Source organism: Denticeps clupeoides, chromosome 8, assembly GCF_900700375.1.
Source record: "Denticeps clupeoides chromosome 8, fDenClu1.1, whole genome shotgun sequence".
Lineage (NCBI taxonomy): Eukaryota > Metazoa > Chordata > Actinopteri > Clupeiformes > Denticipitidae > Denticeps > Denticeps clupeoides.
The window spans coordinates 21,455,684-21,480,563 of NC_041714.1; the positions used below are offsets into that span (position 1 = coordinate 21,455,684).

General features: G+C 44.6%; 2 protein-coding genes and 1 non-coding gene across 5 annotated transcripts in view; 2 read left to right on the forward strand and 1 right to left on the reverse strand.

Annotated features, from left to right (window-relative positions):
- The window catches only part of col21a1 (collagen, type XXI, alpha 1), a 29,520-nt gene extending 15,688 nt beyond the window's left edge, over positions 1-13,832 (forward strand). Inside the window, exons 18-30 of one of the 3 annotated variants that reach the window (XM_028987994.1) lie at positions 1,385-1,429; positions 2,188-2,241; positions 2,424-2,477; positions 7,185-7,238; positions 7,449-7,520; positions 8,891-8,926; positions 9,259-9,303; positions 9,418-9,450; positions 9,531-9,677; positions 9,748-9,802; positions 12,405-12,596; positions 12,681-12,758; positions 12,842-13,832. In XM_028987994.1, the coding sequence (XP_028843827.1) occupies positions 1,385-1,429; positions 2,188-2,241; positions 2,424-2,477; positions 7,185-7,238; positions 7,449-7,520; positions 8,891-8,926; positions 9,259-9,303; positions 9,418-9,450; positions 9,531-9,677; positions 9,748-9,802; positions 12,405-12,596; positions 12,681-12,758; positions 12,842-13,029 (1,053 nt within the window). In that variant the 3' untranslated portion in view covers positions 13,030-13,832. Of the gene's footprint in view, positions 1-1,384; positions 1,430-2,187; positions 2,242-2,423; positions 2,478-7,184; positions 7,239-7,448; positions 7,521-8,890; positions 8,927-9,258; positions 9,304-9,417; positions 9,451-9,530; positions 9,678-9,747; positions 9,803-12,404; positions 12,597-12,680; positions 12,759-12,841 lie in introns of those variants that run through there. The other 2 variants (XM_028987995.1, XR_003750479.1) reach the window with 2 other exon arrangements.
- Positions 5,522-5,593, reverse strand: trnac-gca (transfer RNA cysteine (anticodon GCA)). The gene has a single exon. It is a non-coding gene; the product is annotated as a tRNA-Cys (tRNA).
- A 601-nt stretch (positions 13,833-14,433) lies between the features above and the next one.
- On the forward strand, positions 14,434-24,609 carry bmp5 (bone morphogenetic protein 5). Its single transcript, XM_028988069.1, has 7 exons — positions 14,434-15,163; positions 17,136-17,328; positions 21,151-21,299; positions 22,592-22,789; positions 23,307-23,383; positions 23,464-23,574; positions 23,683-24,609. Exons 1-7 carry the CDS (start codon positions 14,602-14,604, stop codon positions 23,830-23,832), a joined length of 1,440 nt encoding a protein of 479 aa, XP_028843902.1. The 5' UTR covers positions 14,434-14,601; the 3' UTR covers positions 23,833-24,609.
- The last annotated feature ends 271 nt before the right edge of the window (positions 24,610-24,880 follow it).

The window sequence follows — 24,880 nt, forward strand, 5'->3', positions numbered from 1 at the left end:
TAACCATTGCCATTAGTGCTGGGGAGGTCTGAGTTACGACTTTTTCGAGATGAACAAGTGTCACAGTGATTACGATTGAAAACCATCAATTACACACTAGCCATGGAGAGCTTGTTGAGTAACTGCTGCAAAATCCGGATTAAGGAAATGACCCCTTCAGAAGAGTTTTGCCAGGGGAACTCGGGGGATCCCAGGCCTAGGCTGAAATAGAAAGTAACAAAAACAGAAGCCCTGGCAAACGTCCCATACAAGACCCTGTCAAAATCTGCTGCCACGAAAGAAGAAACAACAATCTTTGGGGATCGCTCTTGTCGTCTGGCTCCAGATTGGATTTGGGAATGGTGATGAACTAGGATAAATGATAGCAGTTCATGTACCATATATTGCATTGTACATGCCATGTCCGAGTAAATCACGATAAACTCCACTAGTCACCAGGCTTGAACTTTTATCAAAACAAATTTTTTTCTATCAAATGCAGTAAAACTGGAATAAAATTTTCAGTAAAATAAATGAAGTGTACTAACAGTTGCAAATTTACGTCAGCAAAGAAAATGTGCATTAAAACCACTGTTTTAATGTTTAAGGGTTTCCATAAAGCCTTTCGAAGATTTCTTATATTCCAGGGACCAAAAATACTGAATTACAAGAGACTGTCCTTTGATGAGATTGAATTGGTATGTATGTTATATATGGTGGAAGTTGAAAGTTCTAATGGTTGAGTAAATGCTTTCCACAGATAATTCTCATGCATCATACTTCAAAAGGGAAGCATATATTGCTATGGGACCTCTTAAAATTGACAAACGGACATATCTTGGCACGTTCACAACAATCAAATAACCGTAACTTTCCAAAGAACTTCAACACCTGCTCACGCTTCATGGAAGCTTCCTTAGACTTGAATTGTGATGTAAATGTTTCCTTATAGAAAGGCTTAATATGACAAATATGGCTTGATTCAAATATGCCTTTGTCATCTTAAACTATGCTAGCTGTGCTATCATAGTTCCTGTATGGTTCCTGTAACTTTCATCACCTCCCAAAGACCCAGTGTGTAGGTGTGCCGTCCCACTGTCATCTGCTGTAGCGCTGCTTCCTGTATAAATGGGAAATATACCTTTGCCTTTAACATCCTGTTAAAGCTATTAAGCTTGATAAAGCCCATGATGCTCTTGGGGGAGATGTTTCATGTATGATTAATCCAGACATCCAGAGGAAACCAGAACCATCCATCCCAAAGCTACGCATGTTAGCTTCATTAGATGGACCGCGTACCCTGCTGTGCCCTTACCTTTGTCTACTTGCAGATTAGGTCTTTGCACACACTATAGGGAAAGGAGTATAGTAGGATATTTTTACATTTATTATTATTAATTAACAGGGCATTCCTGGGATACTTGGCAACAAAGGAGAAAGGGGAGAAATGGTGAGTCCCTGTTATCTTCTAATAGATGTCTGTTCGTCTACATTCAAGTCACATTTAATTAAATATAGAATTCTAATCTCATTATGTAGTGGAAAATTCCTTTTGAACACTCCATTGCCCCACTACTGTTTTTTAAGTCATAAAGTTGATTAAAAGTTCCATTTTCAGCCCTTGCCAGTTGTCTGCTCAACAACCTTCTCTGTCTGATATCGCTGCTCATCAGTTTTTATCAATTAATGTATTTTAGTCATTGTACCAGTGCGTTTGTAACCTGCTGCAGTTACTCCTTGTTATCAAGAAGGTTCTGGCTGGTCTAAGCAACTGTTGGTCCATCTCTGATGCGCCATTCTTGTCCAAATATTAGAAAGGGTTGGACTGTCCAAATTCTGAGTCATTAAGTATCAAACCACCAAGCCTGGCTACATCCCTAAAGCATAACTCATTCCTTCGGGTTAACAGCCTTCACCGGCAGCTGAAACTGGGGCTCTTCAGATTTTTCTACCCAAATTGTGTAACAATAAAATTGCACAAGTCATCTGTTGCTATTGATGGTACTATCTGGTACTTTTTCATTATGATAGACAGGTGGGCAATAATAAAAATACCACACCCATTGCCTATTTAATACGATATGTTCCTCCAGGCTCTCTTTTAAGGCCATCTACTTTTCATTACCATTTTCCTATTATGTTGTTGTGTACATGACAATATCGATATTAACTGAAGTTGAAATGCAAACGATGCTTTATTCCATCAAGGGTGAAGCGGGGCTGCCAGGACCAAAAGGAAGTAAAGGATCACCTGGAAGCCCAGTGAGTTGCTGAGTCTTGTGATGTGTGATGTTTGTGAGGTCTACTAGTCTGATATCTCTCATTCTCTCAAATTAACTTCAGTAACGCTGAACAAAACAGCAGCATATGGACGCCAGATTGTATTTTTATCATGTATTACTAGCACACTCAGACCATACATGTCTCTGTGGGTTTTTTTTCAGGGTGAAACTGGTTTACAGGGAATGCCTGGTTCTTCTGGACAACCTGGACCTAAGGTTACAATGCAAGTTTTTTCTTTATTTCAAATGTACAACAGCTGAATTAATGCACCAGGGTAGATTCTGATGATGTCACACTTTCCTGGACTACTCTTATGATGATTGCTTCCTCTGGTTCTTGTTTGGTCTGAATCCATTCCTCTTGGTCTATATATTTCTGTAGAGAACTAGCTTTCTTGGTTTTGTCAGAAGACACATGCCATGGTTGTAGAAACGACGCCACTCTGTTTCAGTATTAATATTGCATTTTTATTGCAATAATTGGCTGGTACGAAGCAAATAAAGTCGCTATGGAGATTGCTAAAATGACTAAATTGGGTTGCGAACTGTTAAAACCTGGAAAGTTTGTGGAGAACAGCTGTCTGGCCACAAGAATTTTTAGTGATTGGAGCCATGAAAAACAGGTCAAGAGTCCATATTTGCTGTGCTGCAGAAGCATAGGCACATCAGGACAAGAAGAGAAGCAAAGTAAGCCACATCCTGTCGCAAATGTAATCAAAGCTAAAAATCTTTGACTATTCATATTTGGGCCAGGGTAGTAGTGCTCCCTAAACCTTCTATAACTGCACTTTAATGGACAGCTCCATGTACTGGTGCTGTTCAGCACACACCACCTCCTGGAGTCTCTAACTGGGTCAGCCGGGGCTGTGGAGTCACTAGACTCTGCTCATGTAGTAGAAGCCATATCAACAAAAAAATTGAAATAGATTTTTTAATTTTTTTTTTTTTTTGGGGGGGGGGGGGGGGGGGGGGGGGTGCATGGAGATTTGCTTTGCTGGTGGAGCTACTGTTTCAAAGAGTCTTTGCCCTGCCAAGCAACACATGGTTCACATCAGCCTTTGGTGTCCTGATCTGATCAAGGTGTTTGGCAAAGCTAAAGGCACCAGTTTGTCTCCTCTCACCATAATTGCTGCCCAGACCCCAGCCCTCCGAATGCTGTGCTGATCCTTTTTTCAGTCGATTAACGATACACTTCAGAAAAGTAGATGTCCTCTGCATTTCCTTCATTAAGGAAAACTATCCCAGCCTTCCCAACTAATTTTTTTACATGTTTCTGTCATGCCCATGGAAGTGCATTAAAATATGAACCGCGTTTATGAGGGCATGAAGTGGAAAACAGTTTTTCCCACTGGCTTAAACTGCTATGAATGCATCGTTATGCAAAATGGCCTTCAGAGTTCAGCACTGGGGTGCAAAGACACACAAGTTAAACACGTCCTTTACTACATTTTTTTATTCTGCAGCACCCAAAAAGGTTATTTCTGCAGGTGTGCGTAGAGTAGCTAAATGTTTTATTCAAGTATGAGTAGCAGTACTCCAAAATAATACAAGTAAATGTTGACGGGGGAAAGAAACGCAGAGGCGGGACATACTTGGGGCAAGTACTTATTAATAACAATAAAGGAACTCAAATAAACACGGCGCAATGGGTGAAAACGGGGAAATCAAGGGGATCAACATAAACTAGCCTGCAGGCATGTGCCGATTGCATGAAAACACAGAACAGTTGCATGGTCAAGTCCACAAACAGATTCCACGAAAATGCCGCCGCTCCAGAGGGGCTGAATCACATGCTTTTTAAAATCCGTCCTGATTGGCCCCAGGTGATGTTTCCAGCTGTAGCCAATTCTGACAAAAGTAATCCAAAAAAGTACTCAAGTAAGAGTACAAAAGTATGTAGTGATAAGACTACTCCAGTACTGAGTAACTGTTGGATTATAATATCTCATTTCTTTTTTCTACCAACAAGGTATTTCCTAATAACATTAGTAATAACTTATTAAAGTATGATTTGTAGTAATTAGTGGGATAAATAAAAGCGGTGGAGGACTAGTGGGTAAGGCAGCGGACCCGTAATCGGAAGGTTGCCAGTTCGAACCTCGAGTTGCCGAGGTGCGACTGAGGTGCCACTGAGCAAAACACCGTCCCACACACTGCTCCCCTGTCATGGCTGCCCACTGCTCACCAAGGGTGATGGTTGAATACATTGATACATTGGTGCTGTGCTGCAGTTTTTCACTATGACAATACTTCACTTTCACCTTTAACCTATGAGCCTATTTTCACCCTTTTTATATTTTAAATATGAGAGAGTGTTGAAGAGTGTTGAGGACTGGGCTAAAGTCATTTTCTCTGTTGAAGCCCCTTTCCGATAGTTTGGGGCATCTGGAAAAATGATTGTCTGGAGAAGAAAAAGTGAGCGCTACCATCAGTCCTGTCTCGTGACAACAGTAAAGCATCCTGAGACCATTCATGTGTGGGGCTGCTTCTCATCCAAGGGAGTGGGCTCACTCACAATATTTTCATAAGAACACAGCCATGAGTAAAGAATGGTACCAAAGCATCCTCCGACAGCAACTTCTCCCAACCATCCAAGACCAGGTTGGTGAAGAACAATGCCTTCTCCAGCATGATGGAGCACCGTCCCATCAGACCAAAGAGAGAACTAAAAATGTTTGGTCCATGGCCTGGAAACTCGCCGGACTTTAATCCTCAAGTGACAAGCCCACAAATTCTGGCAAACCACAAGCACTGGTTGTGAAGAAATGGATTGCCATCACTCAGGATTTGGCCCAGAAGTTGGCCAGAAGTCAGGTTGAATTGCAGAGGTCTTGAAAAAAAGGGCAAATATTGACTCTTTGCAATAAAGTGAAAGTGAAGTGATTGTCATTCTGAACACAGCACCTTGGTGAGCAGTGGGCAGCCATGACAGGCGCCCGGGGAGCAGTGTGGGGATGGTGCTTTGCTCATCTTCACTGGCAGCTTGGCAGTTTGGTAAGTTAAGTGAAGTGATTGTCATGTGTGATACACAGTAGCACAGCACACGGTGCACACAGTGAAATTTGTCCTCTGTATTTAGCCATCACCCTTGGTGAGCAGTGGGCAGCCATGGGGAGCAGTGTGTGGGGATGGTGATTTGCTCAGTGGCACCTCAGTGGCACCTTGGCGGATCGGGATTCGAACCGGCAACCTTCTGATTACGGGGCCGCTTCCTTAACCGCTAGGCAACCACTGCCCCATAAGAATGAATGCACTATTACAGGGGGCACCAGGATTTGAACCTGGGACCTCTTGATCTGCAGTCAAATGCTCTACCACTGAGCTATACCCCCAGAAATACTTGGTATACTTTAGTACACCACAGAAACAACTGACAAAATATCTAAAAACGGTATTTGTGTCATTCTTAAAACTTTTGGCCACAACAGTACACATTGTGGTTTGTGTGTGGTCATGTGACTGCTCTCATTGGTGAGACGGTGTGACGTGAATATTGTTGTTACGTCTGAGTCGTGAAACATAGTCATGGGTTTGATCTAATGCCAAAATTAAAGCATGTCTGATGTATGCGATAAGTGGTTTAAAGGAAGAATCGAGTGTTGCCCAAAGTAGGAAAGTAAGAGTAGAGTTTCAAATTCAGAAATGAAGAAAAAAAAAGTATGATGCTGTAAACCTACTTTTGGAAGTTTTTTTTTTTTTTTTTCCCAAAAAGTTACTAACAGAGTAAATGTAATGGAGTACATGCATTTCAGACAGTACTTGAGGAAATGTCAAGTTTGACTCAAGTCAGGACTCTTTGGAGATGGCCTTGGCTTGCTTCCTTTTGCCTCCTCCTGAATATGACAAAGTGTTTCAGGTACTTGGTCTTCGTAAACCACTCTTCATCAGTGCACTGATCCTGCAACACCCCAGTGTTGTGTCAAGTGGAAGAACCAGGATCTGCTGTCTAGCAACATGGACAACAGACCAAAACATGCATTTGTGTCAGAGTTGTGTTCTCGACCAAAAGCCCTCTCCCTCCAGACCTACTGGTTGTCAAATTAGCACACGATGAGTGAAGGCACTGGCCTGAAAGTGCTAACAATCCACTGTCCACCCAGACCAACAGCAACCTGAAATACATCTGCTGAGCAAAGCATGTGAACCCCAGCCAAGCATACTGGGATTTACTATTCCACAGATTTCAAACCCGGGTCCAAAAACACTGAAACTGAAGCACCAGGTTGTTTGCTGAGCCTTGCTTTGACATCCAGAGCAACCGAAAATGCCTGTATGCTGCATCATAAACCCCTTTACAAGTTCCTGTTCCGCTGGAGTTCCCTGCTGATAAGACATGACTTGGCCTCTGGATGACAGCAAACATAAAAACGTAAGGTTTTCATTGTGCTTTCAGCCATCTATACGGTCGGCAGGATAGCAACAAAAAAAAATTCCAGTCAACAATCACCATGTTTCAGCCTCCGGTGGTCTCATGAAGATCCTTCTTTTTTCATCGCTGTTCCACAGCCGAGACTTGTTAACAGGTCGTAGGTGTTCCTGCTCCGAAGCCTCCCTGAAGACATTGTTAACATCCTCGTTCCCTTCACTCAAACTGCAGGCCTCAACAACTGCATAGAAGTTGGTTTCTTGACCATCGTCCATTGGCTCCAAAAAAGTGCTGAGGGTCGCAATAAACGGCTCCCATATGCCTCAGAGGGGCTATTCACCAACAGACTAGCCCCGTTTCTTAGCTCTTACTTCCAAAAGCCACTTTTAATGTGTTTCTGTTGAATGTGTGTGATCCCTGGTTCGATGTCCGAAATAAAAATTGAGTTGAGTTGCAGCATCGATGACAATTAATTCATTTGATTGTATACATAACGCCATTGACCTGGAATAATATGTAATTCCATATTCTTATACATTTTTTTTTTTACCATATAGGGAAGTAAAGGTGAAAGTGGAGCACGGGGGCACCCAGGGGTTCCAGGACAGGAGGTAAATTAATATCCTTTTAACCCCATGAGGATTGGTGTGTTTGGTGTGATTGTATGTTCTGGCAACGTTTCTTGGAAAGCAGGTTTAACCATTTTGTTTCTCTGTTGATAACTTTACCTGCACTTGCCTATAAGGCGTTAAATAAATAATTAGCACGCCTGTTGCCATGTAGACTGTGATTCTTTTCCAAAATGTCTGGACTTTGTCAAGGGTAAGCCCGGAGAAGCCGGGAGAAATGGCCAGCCAGGGCACTCAGGAATGCCGGGCATAATGGGACAAAAGGTATTTGAACATTGCATGACACTGGATTTACCCCAAGATTTACTGTTACATTAAAAGAATACAGATGTGTACTCCAAAAAATGTTGTTAAATTACTACCATCCTTAATTACATTTAGTTGTTTTAATGAGGGCGGAAAAACACTGACGCTGCATTTTAAACAGGGTTCTAGGAGCCAAAGCCTCCTTTATAATGTGGTGATTTTCCAAGTTTACCCCTTATTAACTTTTATTTTTAAATTAATAATTTATGTGGTGGCAAACAAGCAATCCATTCATGGAATTAAGCCTGCGTTCCAGAAGGAGGTGAGGGTTAAATCAACACCGCAAAATGAATCGTTGGAGTCATATTCCTGAGGGAAACACGGAATCCGTGACTCTCAGATGATGCAATATGATGTCTCTCAGCTCTTACATGAACTGAATCTATAAAGAGCCTTTCTTCGACCAGATAGGAACGTTGGCTGCTGGAGAAGAGCCCTGGTGGAGTCCCCGTGAACAGCACACAGGAGAGGCTGTACACCACAGCCAGACGCCATAAACAACCTGGGACTATAAATGACACTTCTTTTATAAGATTGTTCTTCAAATCTTTGGGTTTTTCCATTTTTTTTTAAAATCTAAAACAGTCTGTAAGGGTTTAGGAACACTTGAGTTCGTGTGGTGCCTTCATGGACCATCAAATCATGGAATTTGCTGTTTTTGACCAGAAAGGACATGGATTGTGGTAACCCGTTCAAATTCAAACATTAAAAAAAAAAAAAGAATCACGCTGACTTTAAGATCCTGCTGCCAACTGTCCAAACAACCTGACTTGGCATGACAGGCTGATTTACTGTGGAAATTGGGCACAGTGTGGTTCATGTTCTACTTTATAACATGACGGACACATGCATAACTCACTTATTTTAGTTACAGGTCACGGTCCCTTCGTAAAGAAATACGTCTTTAGAACATATTACATAACTGACGAAAAAGAAGACGTTTCCTGTTCTGAGGAACTGGAAATAGTGTTTAAGGAGGAAAGATTTTGAAGAATAATACGAGACATAATTTCAAAATTAGAGATTACAAGAGATTTATGACATTTACATTTATGGCATTTATCAGACGCCCTTATCATGAGCGACTTACAATCAGTAGTTACAGGGACAGTCCCCCTGGAGACACTCAGGGTTAAGTGTCTTTCTCAGGGACACGATGGTAGTAAGTAGGATTTGAACCTGGGTCTTCTAATTCATAGGCAAGTGTTTTACCCCACTAGGCTACTACCACCCATGACATGGGTGACCTCCTCTTGTTTGATATTTCAGCCCAGACATTACCAATAATGGCATCTGGCTTCATGTTGTCTCTCATGGTTTCTCTGCAGGGACAGCGAGGTGACATTGGCGAACGAGGACTAGAGGTATTACTCCCTTTTCATAACTGCATGACCGCTAATTGGTGAATATTGGGGACATGATAATGTTAGTAGAGCTGTCAGTTGCCTATTTCGAAAGTTTTACTTCAAATTAATTTGTATTTCTCAATATTTTAGTCGGGCAACTTTGGTAAAAATCGTCATCTCAATTGGCCCTGAAACAGTCTGTCTCCCCTTTTAATGTAAAATCCTATTTTAAGTGTGTGGTGTCACGTATGGTGTGCTCATACCACACATGATTTAAACTTGTAAAAATATGCTAAACTTTTTTTTGTTTTTATGACGTAATTAGATTAATGAGTATTGCGCCTCTACAGGGCTTGAAGGGTGAGAAAGGTGACCGTGGACTTCCAGGGAATCATGTAAGTCCAATTATTAAAGTTAATGTCTCTGTAAGATGTAAAATTTGAATGAATCACATCCAACAAGCGGTGGCTTTTTGCTGATTTGCAGTCTTTTTGCTCGTTTCTTGGCAGGGATCTTTCGGGTCACCTGGACAAAAAGGAGAGGTGGGCTCATCATCTGACTGCAGAGCGCAGATGAGGTTAGCGGTGAAGAGTATTTGAAGCTCTGCTTGTGTGTGTGCCAGAAAGGGACAACAGGAGAACCCGGTCAGAGGGGAACAGCGGGTCACCTGGGACTACCTGGTCAACCAGGGCCGAGGGGTTCCGCCGGCATAAGAGGAGAGGCCGGCGATGTGGGCCCTCCTGGACCACCAGGAACTGAAGGGAGACCTGTATGTATATATATTTTTAATTGATATTCAGTGAATTATACACCTTATCAATTTTGGCAACTATTTGCAGGGCAGAGAGTTGTCTGAACAACACATTCAGCAAATCTGCAGAGAAGTTCTTAGATGTAAGTATAACTTCATGAAATTGACTTCTCTCTGATGTTGATTGTGGGGATTTTTTTTTTTTTCGTTGACTGTTTTATGCAGATTCTGCCCTTGCCCACAATTGGTACAATAGTTCGGCTGCTTGGCACCTTGCAGTGCTGTGATCATAGACACTAGACAAGTGTATATAAATGAGTGAGCAGTGGGCAGCCATGATAGCAGTGTGTGGGGACAGTTCTTTGCTCAGTGGCACCTTGGAGGATCGGGATTCTGATTAGGGGGCTGCTTCTTTAACCACTAGGCCAACACTGCCCCGCTTGATAACTAACATGCTTGATCTTTCCTAAGCCAATTGATGACATGGTCTGAGAAATTGATTGGGCCCAAAACCCAAAGGGGCGTAAGTACTTGTAGTGCTTTCATTAGCCTCACCATTGTGATGCATTCTCACCCTGATGCCTCCTTTGACATATCCTGCAAACCCAGGAGCTCACCTCTGACACCATATATGCAAAAATCTTGTTATTGATCGTTTCCTTCCTTTAAAGGAGTGACTGCGCTGGTGTTCCGGGTCCATCAGCATCGCAGTGTGTTTGTGTGAGTGTTGCATGGTGTGAATGTGTGGGTCTGTGAGTATATACGGTGTAAGCGGTATATAGACTGTATATACACGGTTTATATACGGAATATACAGTGTTTGGTCAGTGTGCTGGCAGACTGGCAGGGGATGATAAACTTGATGCTAAATCTAATGACAAACTCTCTCTTGAAAACACTGATGCAACCCTACAATACACTGTTCTCTCACTGCCAGTTTTGTTTTTTTTTGGGGGGGGGGCATATTCTGTATTTCTATACACCAAGGTGCCACTGAGGTGCCACTGAGCAAAGCACCGTCCCCACACACTGCTCCCTGGGCGCCTGTCATGGCCGCCCACTGCTCACTCAGTGTGATGGGTTAAACACAGAGGACAAATTTCCCTGTGTGCACCGTATGCTGTGCTGCTGTGTATCACATGTGACAATCATTTCACTTCACTTATTTAGTGCACTCATTGGTCTTGTCCTGTCTACAGTCTCTGTTGTTGTCCATTAGCTTCCAATGCACCCTGTTTAGCATCTTAATTCTGTGATAATTCGGTGCTCTTCTTGTCTCTGTTGCCCGCGTACGGCAATTTTCAGCCCAGTGTGGATTATTGTCTTCACCATTTGGAGAAGAACATTGATTACACTGCTAAAACACTGGAAGCTGTATTGAGTTACGTATTGGCAATAATTCCAACTCGTCAGTTTCTTCTGTTGCTTCTGATGACATGTGTGTCAGCACATTTTATTATTAGCAAAGCGTTCCGGTGTAAATTCACAACATTTGCCAGACTTGGACGGGAACTAGATCTAAGCTGACCTGGTGAGAAAAATGCAAGTTCTGAAATGCATACCATACATATCATACGTAAAGCATTTCACTACATATCATACCATGTATGACTATGTATGTGACAAATAAAATTTGGAATTTGAATGGATGTTTCTTTCTTTTTTCTTTCTTTTTTCTGCCGGGCATTTCTGGAGCTCAGATGCAAGCAATTTTCAGAAATTCGTTACACTCTTGCTCTCAAGCCATTTTTTCCCATTCGTTTGTAAATGTTTTAAGAACCATTACTACTGACACCTAGTGGTTATAAGAAAGGGATCAAGATGACAGAGTTTTACATAGATCCTTGGTAGAGCAGCGTGAGCTAATTAGCAGGAGCATGAATCTGCATCTGATCAACTGAATCAGCAGCAGCATTAAGATACGAGTCTGACTCTGCAGGACGTGATGCATGAGTATCGACTGCCCATGTCAACTGGTCATGTGTAGTTAGATTACAGTGTGACACAGTAGATGAAGTCACGATGCAGCAAATGTACTTTATGCAAATCATATTAAAACTGAAACATAATGGTAACAACTTAATTCGTTTTCTTGTGTATTTTAAATATATACACACATACAAACATACACACACAGTACAGGCCAAAAGTTTGGACACACCTTCTCATTCAATGTGTTTTCTTTATTTTCATGACCATTTACGTTGGTAGATTCTCACTGAAGGCATCAAAACTATGAATGAACACATGTGGAGTTCTGTACTTAACAAAAAAAGGTGAAATACGTGAAAACATGTTTTATATTCTAGTTTCTTTGCTCTGATTCCTGCTTTGCACACTCTTGGCATTCTCTCGATGAGCTTCAAGAGGTCGTCACCTGAAATGCTTCTCCAACAGTCTTGAAGGAGTTCCCAGAGGTGTTTAGCACTTGTTGGTCCAGCTCACCCCAAACCATCTCGATTGGGTTCTGGTCCGGTGACTGTGGGGACCATTTTGTTAAGCACAGAATTCCACATGTGTTCATTCATAGTTTTGATGCCTTCAGTGAGAATCTACCAACGTAAATGGTCATGAAAAAAAATATATATATATATCTTTTCCAGGACATTTTTTTGGACAAAACTTCTCATTCAATGTCTTTTTTTAATATATTATATAATATATATATATATATATATAAAGGTTTTCTAGGACCATTTTTTTCCCATTTGGCAACATTTTAAGACAGTGCCTTTGTAATTGCAGCTGAGATTCCAGCTCTCCTGTTTAGCAGCCAGCAGAGAGAATGTCATAACTGTCACACAAGGCCAGGGAACCCAGGTCCACCTGGCCCTGCAGGACCTTCCGGCTCCAGGGGCTTTCCAGGAATACCTGGATCAAATGGAATGCAGGGACATCGAGGGATACCTGGTCGACCTGGTATTCCCGGTGTCAAAGGTAATAAATTGTGAATTTTTCATCACTGGCGCTTGAACTTGCGTGTTTTGCCGCATAATCGTCATTAATCGTATTAATTTTCAGGAGAGCCGGGAGAAATGGGTGAAAAGGGAAGTCAAGGAAGATCAGTTACTGGAGATCCAGGTGTGCCAGGACTTCCAGGTAGAGACCCCTTATCTAAAGACATTCTTTTTGTCATCCTCTAGTGCGACTGGTATGACAATTCTTTTAAAAAAATGTTTAAGGTCCAGAAGGTCCACCTGGAATCAGCAAGCCAGGCCACCCGGGGAAACCTGGTCCCCCTGGCCTGAATGGAGCAGAGGGTAAGAGCGGTTACCCGGGTGAGCCCGGCCAGCCGGGCGTGTGCCACCCATCAATGTGTTACGGCGCGATGATGAGGAGAGACCCTTTCAGCAAAGGGCCGAATTATTGAGGCGGCGCCATCCACTGGCAGCCCATCTGGACGTGGCGCTTGCTAAATCACAGCCAATCTTTCCAAGCTCAGGAAGATGACCATTTACCAGCGTTTCCCACTCCTGGAAACGGAGAGAGTACCTCTGACTCTGTAGAGTAAACCACATGTGTGTGTGTGTGTGTGTGTGTGTGTGTATGTGTGCCTGATCTGATTTAGCATTATTTTTTTCAGTAACACAGATCGTTCAGGACTTCATGTTTTTGTTTTTCTGGTGCAACTTCATTTGCTTGCTGTGCTGTTTAGTGAAAGCGAGTCAGCCGCTAGAGGGCGCTTCGAGCTCCCATTAGCAAGTCTTTTCATCTCTGCAACGTTACTCTCATCACTAGCCACCAATAATCCAATTAGAATATTTATTTGTGACCCGCACCAAAATATGTAATTCATTTAGACCCCACAACCAACAAGAATTGTTGGAAAAAAGTATATTTTATAATAATATAAAAAAGTATTGTCTTTCCATCAAGTTGATATCCTGTCAACTAAAAGTTATGAAGACACATTCATACACATTTTTGCAAAATGTCTTACATGAACCTTGTATGCATTTCACCTGAAGGCATTCATGACTGCAGTTTCCAAATATTTATTATGTTTTGTAGCATTTTCATATAAATATATATTCTTTCAGTAAATTTGATGTGAAGAGGAAATGGCTCTTGAAATAACTTAAGAACTTATGAAAAAGCATCATGTTCTCAGTGCATGCCATCCATGTGCTAACAACATAATTCAGAATATTATCAAGACTATTTTTGATGTTATTTATAATAAAAAATAAAAAACATCTATTGCCTTTTTTACGTTGTTTTACATTTTTTGCATAATGTCTAATTTTATTATACCTTTTGTTTTGTGATTTGGTTGACTTTTTGTATTGTATTTTGATAATATTGATTAAAACCTTTTTAATTAAACGCTGTATAAAGAATGTGATTTTCTTTGTCCGCTGAGCGGCGCTGTTCCGCTGGAAAAAGTCAGAAGTGCGTCCGGAGAAAGATGCCCCGAGGGGAGGCAGGTGTGGCGCAGGTCTGCGGACCGGGGCGTGGCTGGGCGGGGCCGTTTTTTTTACAAACGTCAATCAATCAATCAATCAATCAATAAACGAACACTTCTCTCATTACTGCCATTGTACCTACGTGTGCAATTAAAACAATACAGTTAATAACGAATCTATATCGAACTAATTGTATATTTATTGTGAGCTTTTTTTAAAAAAATAATGCATTTATTATATTGCTTCTTGGTTTGCTTTTGCATAACTTTGATTCTTTTATCTGAAAAGAAAAAAGAAAAAAAATTCTTCTTCTCCTAATTGCGGCCGGTTTCGGATTTCAAGTGTCTCCCGTTTCACTGCAGCTCTCGTCCCCGAAACCCGTGCGTGGGACGGACACTTTTCCCCTCCCAGCGCCGGGATGCGGTCCACCTTCTCCTGCGCTCCCACCCGGCACCTGGGTGCGCGCTCCCTCTGCCCACATCGCCACGCCACGCGTGGGTGATGGACCTCTGACCGGAGCTTCTCCAGGTGGCCCGATGCAGCCGTGGAGGCTTCTTCTTCCGAAGTCCCCTGGAAGCCGAGGACATGGACGGGCCGGTGCGCCAGCCTGGCCGCCGTGGAAGTGGGCAGCGACCATGAGGACGGCCGTGGCCGCGCTCGGACTCCTGTGGAGCTGCCTGGGCTTCCCCCAGGGCGTCCACTGCGGCCTGGGGGACAACCACGTCCACTCCAGCTTCATCTACCGGAGGCTGCGCAACCACGAGCGGCGGGAGATCCAGCGGGAGATCCTCTCCATCCTGGGCCTGCCGCACCGCCCGAGGCCCTTCTCCCCGGGCAAGCAGGCGTCCTCCGCGCCGCTCTTCATGCTGGACCTGTACAACGCCATGTCCACGGAGCAGGAGGACGCGCTGCGCGACGCCGCGGGGAAGAAGGCGCGCAAGGCGCACCACGGCGCGCACCGCGGGTACGCCGGGGTGGCGCAGGGGTACCGCGCCGCCGCCGCCGCCGCCCTGAGCAGCCAGAGTCCCCCGCTGGCGTCCTCCCACGACGCCAACTTCCTCAACGACGCCGACATGGTCATGAGCTTCGTCAACTTGGGTAGGTGGACATCCGTCCCCGGAGAGAGGGACAATGCGTCACGGCGCTTGTTAATGGAAATCAATTTAATTCATATATTATACCAGTTAATGTCATTCTAAAACAGAAACGTGACGTCCAAAAGTATATAAAGTCCTTTTTAAATAAAAAGATCATTTTTGAATTACACTCTTTGTTATTAAATGGTATTGATGTTCATGAGAATATTAGATAGTAGGGTGGTAGTAGCCTAGCGGGTAACCCACTCGCCTATGAACCAGAAGACCCAGGTTCAAACCCCACTTACTACCATCGTGTCCCTGAGCAAGACACTTACCCCTGAGTGTCTCCAGGGGGGGACTGTCCCTGTAACTACTGACTGTCAGTCGCTCTGGATAAGGCCGTCTGGTGAATACTGCTGTAAATATATCGTTTGGTGGACTTTTTTTAAATGCTGTTTCTGGGCCCCGAAAGCGTTATTTTATTTCCGTCTTGGTGAGTGAATTTTCTACAAATTACAGGGCTGACGGTTGAAACCGTGCAGCACAAACTGACGGCGACTCGTGCATTGTTTTATGTGTAACTTTTTAAAAGCTGGCAATAGGTTATCTGTAAGTGGCCGCCCTGAAATGACTCCACGAGGGGGGAACGGAGAAGAATTCGGAGCCTGGCTGGCTGCCTCTCCGGTAGCCGTGACCTTTCACCCGACAGCTCGTACCAACTTATCGAATGACTGTCTGACCCGGGGATAATTTGGCTAAATTACTTCCCGTTGTTAAAGAGGTCGGGGGACGCCGCTTTTTCTCCCCCAGTCCGCACGGCAGCGCGCTGAGAAAGAGGAGCAGCTTTGTGCGCCGTGAATGGCCACGTTTGCGGTGAAAACGTTTTTGCTTGTCCCCTCTGCATCAAGGGGAGCCGCAGCGCGCGTCCCTTTTCATTAGGGCCGCCGGAACAACCTTGAGAGAAAGAAACAATCGTCCTCCGGGGTCCCGATGCTTGGCGGCAAAGCCGAGATCCTTCACCTCCCATCTGCTCCCACTTAACGGCGGCGAGGTGCGAGCGACGCTCCCTTCAAAGCTGGAGACCCTGGTTTACTTCAGCGGGGCGGCCTGAACGTGCCCGGACGGAATAATATAAACGAGCAAAACATTTATTCAAGCTCAGGACGTCTAGCACGGGACATCCAGCATGGGACGTCCCCCAATTAATCTGCGCCTATCGCTCACCTGACAGGCCGCGTATGCAACACCTCTGCTTCTAATTAGGGGCTTTGGCCTGTTTCGGGCTGGCCGACCTCTGACCTGCTTGTGCTAAGTAACCGCAGGCTTTCGCGGTAGATAAACCGCTCGAGCCGCGGCCTGGAGTCCTTTACCGCCCGCTTTTCTTGTCTAAGAGAAACATTTACGGCAATCACCAGACGCCCTTATCCAGAGCGACTTACAGTCGGTAGTTACAGGGACAGTCCCGCCCTGGAGACACTCAGGGTTAAGTGTCCTGCTCAGGGACACGATGGTAGTAAGTGGGGCTCGAACCCAGGACTCTGTGGTCTTACATTTACATTTACGGCATTTACCAGACGCCCTTATCCAGGGACACGATGGTAGTAAGTGGGGTTTGAACCTGGGTCTTCTGGTTCATAGGCTAGTGTGTTACCCACTAGGCCACTACCACCCAAGGTGTCCCGATGTCCCCATTAATGTCACCCACTTAGCATGATACAAGAACAGGCCTGCAGTGCTGTTCTTATGACGCGTCATAAGAGAACAACAGGACGAACAAGCTTCTCTCCAGCCTGAAGAGTGAAAGAATTGCGGCATTAATTGAAATCGTCTCGTGTTTCGTCGGCTCGTTCTCGTCCGGGGACGGCCGCCGGTGTTCAGGTCGGCGCGGAACGTGGAAGCGCTCGGGATAAATGGCCTCCGAAACGCGCCTCCTCCCCGCCAGGTGCGGCGCCCGCTCGCTCGCTCACTCTCTCTCTCTTTTTTATTGGCAGTGGAGCGGGACAAGGAGTTCTCCCACCAGAAGCGACACTACAAGGAGTTTCGCTTCGACCTCACCCAGATCCCCGAGGGCGAGGCCGTCACCGCGGCCGAGTTTCGGATTTACAAAGACCACAGCCACCCGCGCCTGGAGAACGTCACCCTGAAGGTCACGATACACCAGGTCACCAAGGAGCACCAAAACAAGTAAGGCCTGCGCTGCGTCCCCCATTTTCAGTAACTTGTACTTTCTTCGTTTATGCCGCATTATAAAAGCGGTTAAGGAAGCGGCCGCGCAATCAGAAGGTCGCCGGTTCGAATCCCGAACCGCCGAGGTGCCACTGAGGTCCCTTTGATGAAGGTTCCGTCCCCACACACTGCTCGCAGGGGGCCTGTCATGGCTGCCCACCAGAAGACCCGGGTTCGAATCCCACTTACTACCATTGTGTCCCTGAGCAAGACCCTTAACCCTAAGTTGCTCCAGGGGGGGACTGTCCCTGTAACTACTGATTGTAAGTCGCTCTGGATAAGGGCGTCTGGTAAATGCTGTAAATGTAAATGTAAAAATGCCCACTGCTCACTCAGGGTGACGGGTTCAATGCAGAGGACACATTTCACTGTGTGCACCGTGCGCTGTGCTGCGGTGACAATCACTTCACTTGTATGTACGCCTGGACTTTCCTCTGCCGGGCGCTCGGCGGATTACGGGCTCTGAATCGTCCCTTCACGGCATGAAATGAAACCGGAGGCTCGGGTGTCCCCTGGTTATTGTTTGTTGGCACGCGGAGTTACCGAATATGCGGGCCGCTCCGGACCACTTGGTGGAACGCCGACGAAATGTCCGTTCGGCGTGGGGCCGCGTTTGAAATTCGGCCTTTTGATGAATTCGCCCGTTTCGGGCCCTTTTAAAACCGCGCCTGCTGCGTAAAACACTTCAGGCCGCCGGTCATGCGGAAAAACGACAGGACTTCCTGTTTACGCCGGCGTGCGTCTGGAATCTGTCCGGAATCTTCTCTCACGGCGATTAGGCGGCTCGCTGCAGGAAGTTTTACGGGGGTAATTTGCGGCCGTGTAAATATTGAGAGTGGACGTCTCATCGCACGCGGCCTCCTCCGACCTGGGCCGAGGCCGCACGCCGCTCCGACGACCGGAGGCACAATGGAAATATCCCGACCCCCCCCGGAGAGTTCTGGAAAATCTCCAGGGTCCAGTGCGCCACTTTCAGCCCACACACACGCCCCAAAACAAAGGAAAGCGCCCCGCTTCCTGCGAGAGGCATGACTTGCATGGGGGTCACCTGACATCAGAGGAGACACCTCAGGCGGCGTAATGACGGGGACGCCGTAAAAGGGCTATATAATGGTCTCTTACTGAATCACAGATGTGCGGCTGCGAGTCGGCTTGCCAAACGCAATCGAACCTCCCGACTGCGACTGACGGACACGCCGCGTGCATGCGACCTTACCAGCGCATCTCAGCTTCAACTCAAAACCTGTCCTCACATTTACATTTAACCAGACGCCCTTATCCAGAGCGACTTACAGTCAGTAGTTACAGGGACAGTCCCCCCCTGGAGACACTCAGGGTTAAGTGTCTTGCTCAGGGACACCATGGTAGTAAGTGGGGTTTGAACCTGCTTCTTCTGGTTCATAGGCGAGTGTGTTGCCCACCAGGCTACTAGAACCCTGTCCTTCCTTTTTCTTATGCATGACTGAAATAAAGAAATATGCGCACATACGCAGCTGTGACTGGCATGCGTCTTTCTTTATGGTTTATAAAAAAGCGCTAGTTCTGATTATTGTTTATTAATTATAGTTTATGAGACATACGGATGGTTACAGATATAAGGATGCAATAGAGTAAAGGATCATGAGACCATGCGCTCAATTCAGGTTTATATAAACTTGCATGACATTACAAATTCAAATTTACCTGTTTGTTGAAAATGTTTTGATAGAGATCAAAATCAGAGTAATTCAAAAATCACAATCTGTGATTTGTATTATTAAGTATGGTTTGTGCATTTAAGTACTTTTTGCCATTTCAGATATTAATTATATGTAAAACTAAGCCTTTGTAAGATTTGAATATTATATTATTTTATTTGATACCCTTTAATATAACAACATAAAAAAACTTTTTGCTATTACAATTTGTTTATTTTGCACACTTTTTTTGCAGCACTTGACTACGTATAGTTCTATGTTGCTGTGTTTATATCAATTGAATAAATACAAATTCAGAATAAATATCCACCAATAACAATTGAATTCAGTGGCATGGCAGTTCACATGATTATAACTGGACGTAAATGTTGAATACATGTTTAACTCTCATATATATATTGACTTGGGTCCCAAATGACTCCCTCCACCCAACTTCAAAGCATATTTGATTCAAGAGTCACATCCATTAAGCCGTCTGTCCCTCACTTTTCACCTCTACTCATCCATTCTCACCAGGTCCCTGCTGATAAAAAACCTTTTCCGTCCGTGAGTCATGGGCCAACCACGAAGCCCCCGGAACTTCTTATCTCAGGCACTATATCTGCGTGTCAGGCGAGGCCACATCACACCAGCTTAGTTCCCCAGGGCTCATGCCCCCCTGATCTTCCTTTTTTTAGGACGTGGTTTGAACACGGGGGCCAAACTCGAAGCAGGGCCCGTATTCGCTTGGCAGGGAAGGGGGGTGAAAAAATGAGCTTGTGAGATTTCAAACGTAGATATGGCTCTCCTGGGGCCGGGCGCGAGATCCTTCTCAATGAACTCTTCTATTCGGAGGCCGCCGCCCTCGCCTTTATGAGCCGTCCAAGTCTGCAGACTTCACACGTTCGCTCCTCTGGTCCTTACTGTGGCTTTCTTCTGATAAATGTTATTTCGCGTTTCGCAGCTCAGCACCCAGTTTTCAGCTCCCCTCCCAGGAGCTGCAGTAAACCCAAGTGCTACACTCATGCACATGGAGCATTTTTAATCTGTTGAAGCGTGTTCTGTTCATACACAGAATGAAATTTCATAATAGTCTTACACAAAAAAACAAGGATATCTTCCGGAGGTCGAGTAATGACTTCATCCCCCTGTACGTCGATGGCGAGTAGTGTCACTCTCAGTGTCACAACATCACAGCGGTCATGGCCCGAACCGTACCTGGCACCCCGGGCCATTGTTTCATCAACCGGCATGTGTTCAAGTTTTTGTGTCTTGGTTTTCATATCTGAGTCGTGTGTGTGCATCCGATCTGACCGGCACCGGCCTTGATACCTGGACTCCGACCTGCTGCTGCTCGTCCATTCACAGCCTGCTGATGTATGGCATCACCTGGAGATAGGGAGAGGCTTCAGAGAGAAGTAAAGGCAGCAGAGAACATCTCTGGCTGCACCGTTCCCTCCATGATGGGTATTCACTTCTCATTCTGCCTCATCAAGGACCTGCACCAATCTCAGCGTCGATATTTTTGCAATATGTAATATTAATGGTACTGAAAACACTGTATCTATGATTTTCATTGTTCATCATTAACAACTCATATGACAATGTCACGATGGCTGGACATGGCGAGGAAGAAGGACGCGTCCAACACATGGCGGACAAAACAAGGGAAACGTCACCAAACAATGATCTGACGGCGAACAGACACAAACAGGGCAGCTTTATGCAATCATACACCGGTGAACACAATCAGGAAACATTAACACAAGACCAACATGAAACTCCGGTCCGAAGTGGCCCCTGCCGGACTGGAGTTTCATGTTCATCCTGTGTATTAAACCCCCGTTTCCTCGCCATGTCCAGCCACCGTGACAGGGGCAACAACTCATTAATGTGCAATAAAAATGTATACAGCGCTGCAGAACTTTATTCACTTTATCTTGTGTTGTGTCCAACATATATGTCTACACTAGAGGACTTGCTTTTAATCTCATTGTGCATGTGTATAGGGAGAATAAAAGGTACAAATGATCACATTAACAAGCCAGTGACTGTCGCACGTTGAAACAAGCTCACTGCTACCTTCATTTGTCGTCGTTCGCAGGGACTCTGAGACGTTCCTGCTGGATTCCAGAAAGGTCCGAGCCTCAGACGGCGGATGGCTCGTCTTTGACATCACGGCCACCAGCAACCACTGGGTTCTAAACCCGCAGCAGAACATGGGCCTTCAGCTCTGCATAGAGACATTGGATGGTATGGACGAGAAAAATCTGCACAGTAACCAATACAGAATCAGCAGGGTTATGGCAGGCAATGGCATAAGTGCCATTATTCTTTTGGCCAAGCCGAACTCTCTGTGGAGCGTTTCTCACGTTTCCCACATTTCCCCTGGTGGGATTTCTCTGTTTAGCAGTTGCATGCAAGCTGAGGGCGAGACGTTTGTGCATTATATCTGAGGCCGCTCCTCATGACAGGGGCCATTATTTTTGCTTTCTGCATAATGACTGAAGAGGAGCCATTTCTTGGTTGGGCATGAGGGGGAAATGAGCACAACATGTTTCCCACAGTGCGGTTTTTACCCATACTGCTTCTCTTTGAGGAGGTGGGTGCTTTACGTGTGCAGACAGGACATAATGAGTCAGAGATTCATTCCCTTTTTTTTTGGACCTTCATCAAAAATTGCTTTAAAATATTCTCTGTGGTCCCAAGACGCCACATGAGACCGGTTATGTACCGAGCCTCCTCGGAATGTGTTGTCATCTTTTACTTTTTCCAACTTCTGTTTTCATAAGGAGTCTTGGTTCTCCTCTAGAATTAAAGCTACACGCTGACCCACACGTCTTTTGAACTTTTTGAGAGTTGAGATGGATACGTGGCCGGCATCAAACATCAAATCATTTCTCTCCGGCCTTAACATGAGTGTGAGGGGAAAACTCCCTGCATCAGATAAGTTCCAGATTCTTTTTAGCCCGGGTTCTATTTGCGTTCCTGCGTAAGAACCCTTTCATTTGAGTGTAAAAGGGGTTCTGTGCCACAAAAAAAAAAAAAAGGCGTCTCGTGGGAAAAAGAAGAATTAAGAGGGGGGAAGAAAGGAAAGAAACTCCTCGCCGATAGCAGCTGATTTATTGCCTGCAACAACATAACAGCGGGCGCTTCTAAATCGGTGCGTTCTGTTTTTAAGAGGAAATATTACAGAACTGCTCAGCCCACACAGTCACGTTAAGTAAATCTTGCTCCTCGGCCTGAGATGTAATAGCAGCTTGGGTATATTTTCTTTAGGTCAGTGGATCTTTTTTTTTTTTCTCTCTCTCTCGCTTACACGATAGAATTTTTGGAGATTTCTGAAGATAATCTCATCTCAATAATTACAGATTGTCGTCATGTTATAATCTCTTGCAAATACGACGGTGTATGGTGTATACGATATGTAGGTTTATAGAACGATGAAGTATGTGGTGTACCGACCTGATCTTAGCAGCTTTATCTTATACTATCTGCAAATTTGAAAAAAAAATTGGAACGAAATTCCCCTTTTCCCTGCGCAGGCCGAAGCGTCAACATGAAGTCGGCCGGCATCGTCGGCAGGAACGGCCCGCAGTCCAAGCAGCCGTTTCTCGTGGCTTTTTTCAAAGCCAGCGAGGTCCTGCTTCGTTCCGTGAGGGCCGCTGGTGGAAAGAAGAAGAATAACAACAGGAACAAAACCAAAGGTCAACCGAAGACGTCACCGGCTCCTAAAAATGGAGGTAGGCCAGCCATTCACCATGTAAATAAAAGAATTTCTGTTGGGAAGAGGCGCATATACTGACAAGATGTTTGCTTTAAGCAACAAATGATAAAAAAAAAATGCCCTTGGATGCTTTGCATTGTTTGCGAATATCTTTTCATCACTTGCCACTTATTAAAATGTCATCTGAACAAAGCATTGGGATTCACATCTGAAGGCGGAATTTTGTAAACAGCCGTGATTCACTCCACTTTAAAGCTGTTTCTGTTGAATTTCCCTCCATGCTGGGCCTTTTTTTTTGGGTACATTTGGTTCTTTTTAAATCGGAAAATCAGAAGGACGGTTTAATGCCCACACAACAAAAGCCAAGCCTTTGTAGTGCGGAATGAGGTGACTCCTTGTTCCTTATCCAAAATGTCGGAAATTCACTCAACAGTGGAATATCAATAAGTATTTTAGCCATCGCAGTAAACGCTGAATGGTCTTGTCTTGCGTGTCATCTGCATTTTGTTCTTCTCTTCATTATTCATGATAAGATCTAAACACCAGTGACCAAAAGCAAGCCTGCAAGAAGCACGAGCTGTACGTCAGCTTCCGAGACCTTGGATGGCAGGTAAGGCCGGGCAAATTCTTCTCCGAATTTCTCCTACAACCTTGGGAGTGAATGATGAAGCGATGGTTCTCCTTTCAAAGGACTGGATTATTGCGCCGGAAGGCTACGCGGCTTTTTACTGCGACGGGGAGTGCGCCTTTCCGCTGAACGCGCACATGAATGCCACCAACCACGCCATTGTGCAAACCTTGGTGAGTGGCCACCAAAGAAGACGGCCAAGAGCTTTTTGACTAGAGTCATGGATTCGACATTCAGGCAAAATTGTGAATTTTCTGTTCTCCTTCGTTGCGCGTTCGCAGGTCCACCTGATGTTCCCGGAGAACGTGCCAAAGCCCTGCTGTGCACCAACGAAGCTGAACGCCATTTCCGTGCTGTACTTCGACGACAGCTCCAACGTCATCCTGAAGAAATACCGGAACATGGTGGTCCGGTCGTGTGGATGCCACTGACACGCGCTGTTGTGCGATGTTGCCAGAGCAACGCTCTTTTGACGTAGATTGTGGTACGATGTACAGTATTATGTATATTATGTCATTAAAATGTGCTTTATTTATTTCCCTCCCCATTTAAAAGGTTTTTTTGGTGATTGCTGCTTTTATTGCTGGTCCTAACCCTACGGCGGGACCTAACTGGCGCATCACTTCTCGTTTTGTCAGCCGTGCTCCCCAGCTGACCCCCCACTTTGTCCCTCCTGTGGCAATAAAGGGCGCTTTTCATTCCTTTCAATATTTTATGCCCTCCTCTCTGACACTCGGTAATTGAATAAGCGAAGCCCTTCTTTAAAGGCGGCCTGGGTAAATACATCTTTTAAATACATTTGTCTAGTTGTTATATAGTCAGTTGAATACTGTCCCAAAGAGAGGTTGTAAAAACTGGTATTCAATATGTATTTTTTTATTAAATAGTTGTATTTTTATAATGTTTAGTTTACAGAGTGAAAATAAACCTTAATAAAATGGACAAAGCCTGAGTAAAAGTTTGTCCGCAACATTGGGAATTCTAGTTATGTAATGTACCTTAATTATGCCACAGTACATAGATTAACAGTATTAGCCATTAGATCATATTTTATCACATGCAGCCTTGTTCTATTAAAAAAAAAGTACATTTATCTGTTTTTAAAAAAAGTGAAAGTTCAGAAACACTGTTGATAATGGAGCTGTGGAGAATTTTGGTTTCTCTCTCTCTCCTTAAATTCTGCAATAAACTGTTCCGGTAAATCAATATTTGACGTTACTTTTTTAATATATCTGTGAAAGTGATACAGATGAAGTGGTTATGGATACGGAGCTTTGGAAGACGCTGGCCTGGTTCTTTTAGAGGTGACAGAACGATAACCTGAGGGAAGAAGGTGACGTCAGCGTGATGGAAATGGAAATACTTCTACAGTTGATATAATAGGTGTACACACCCCTGTCAAAACCATTTAATGATTTTTTATATATATATATATATATATATATATATATATATATATATATATATATATATATATAT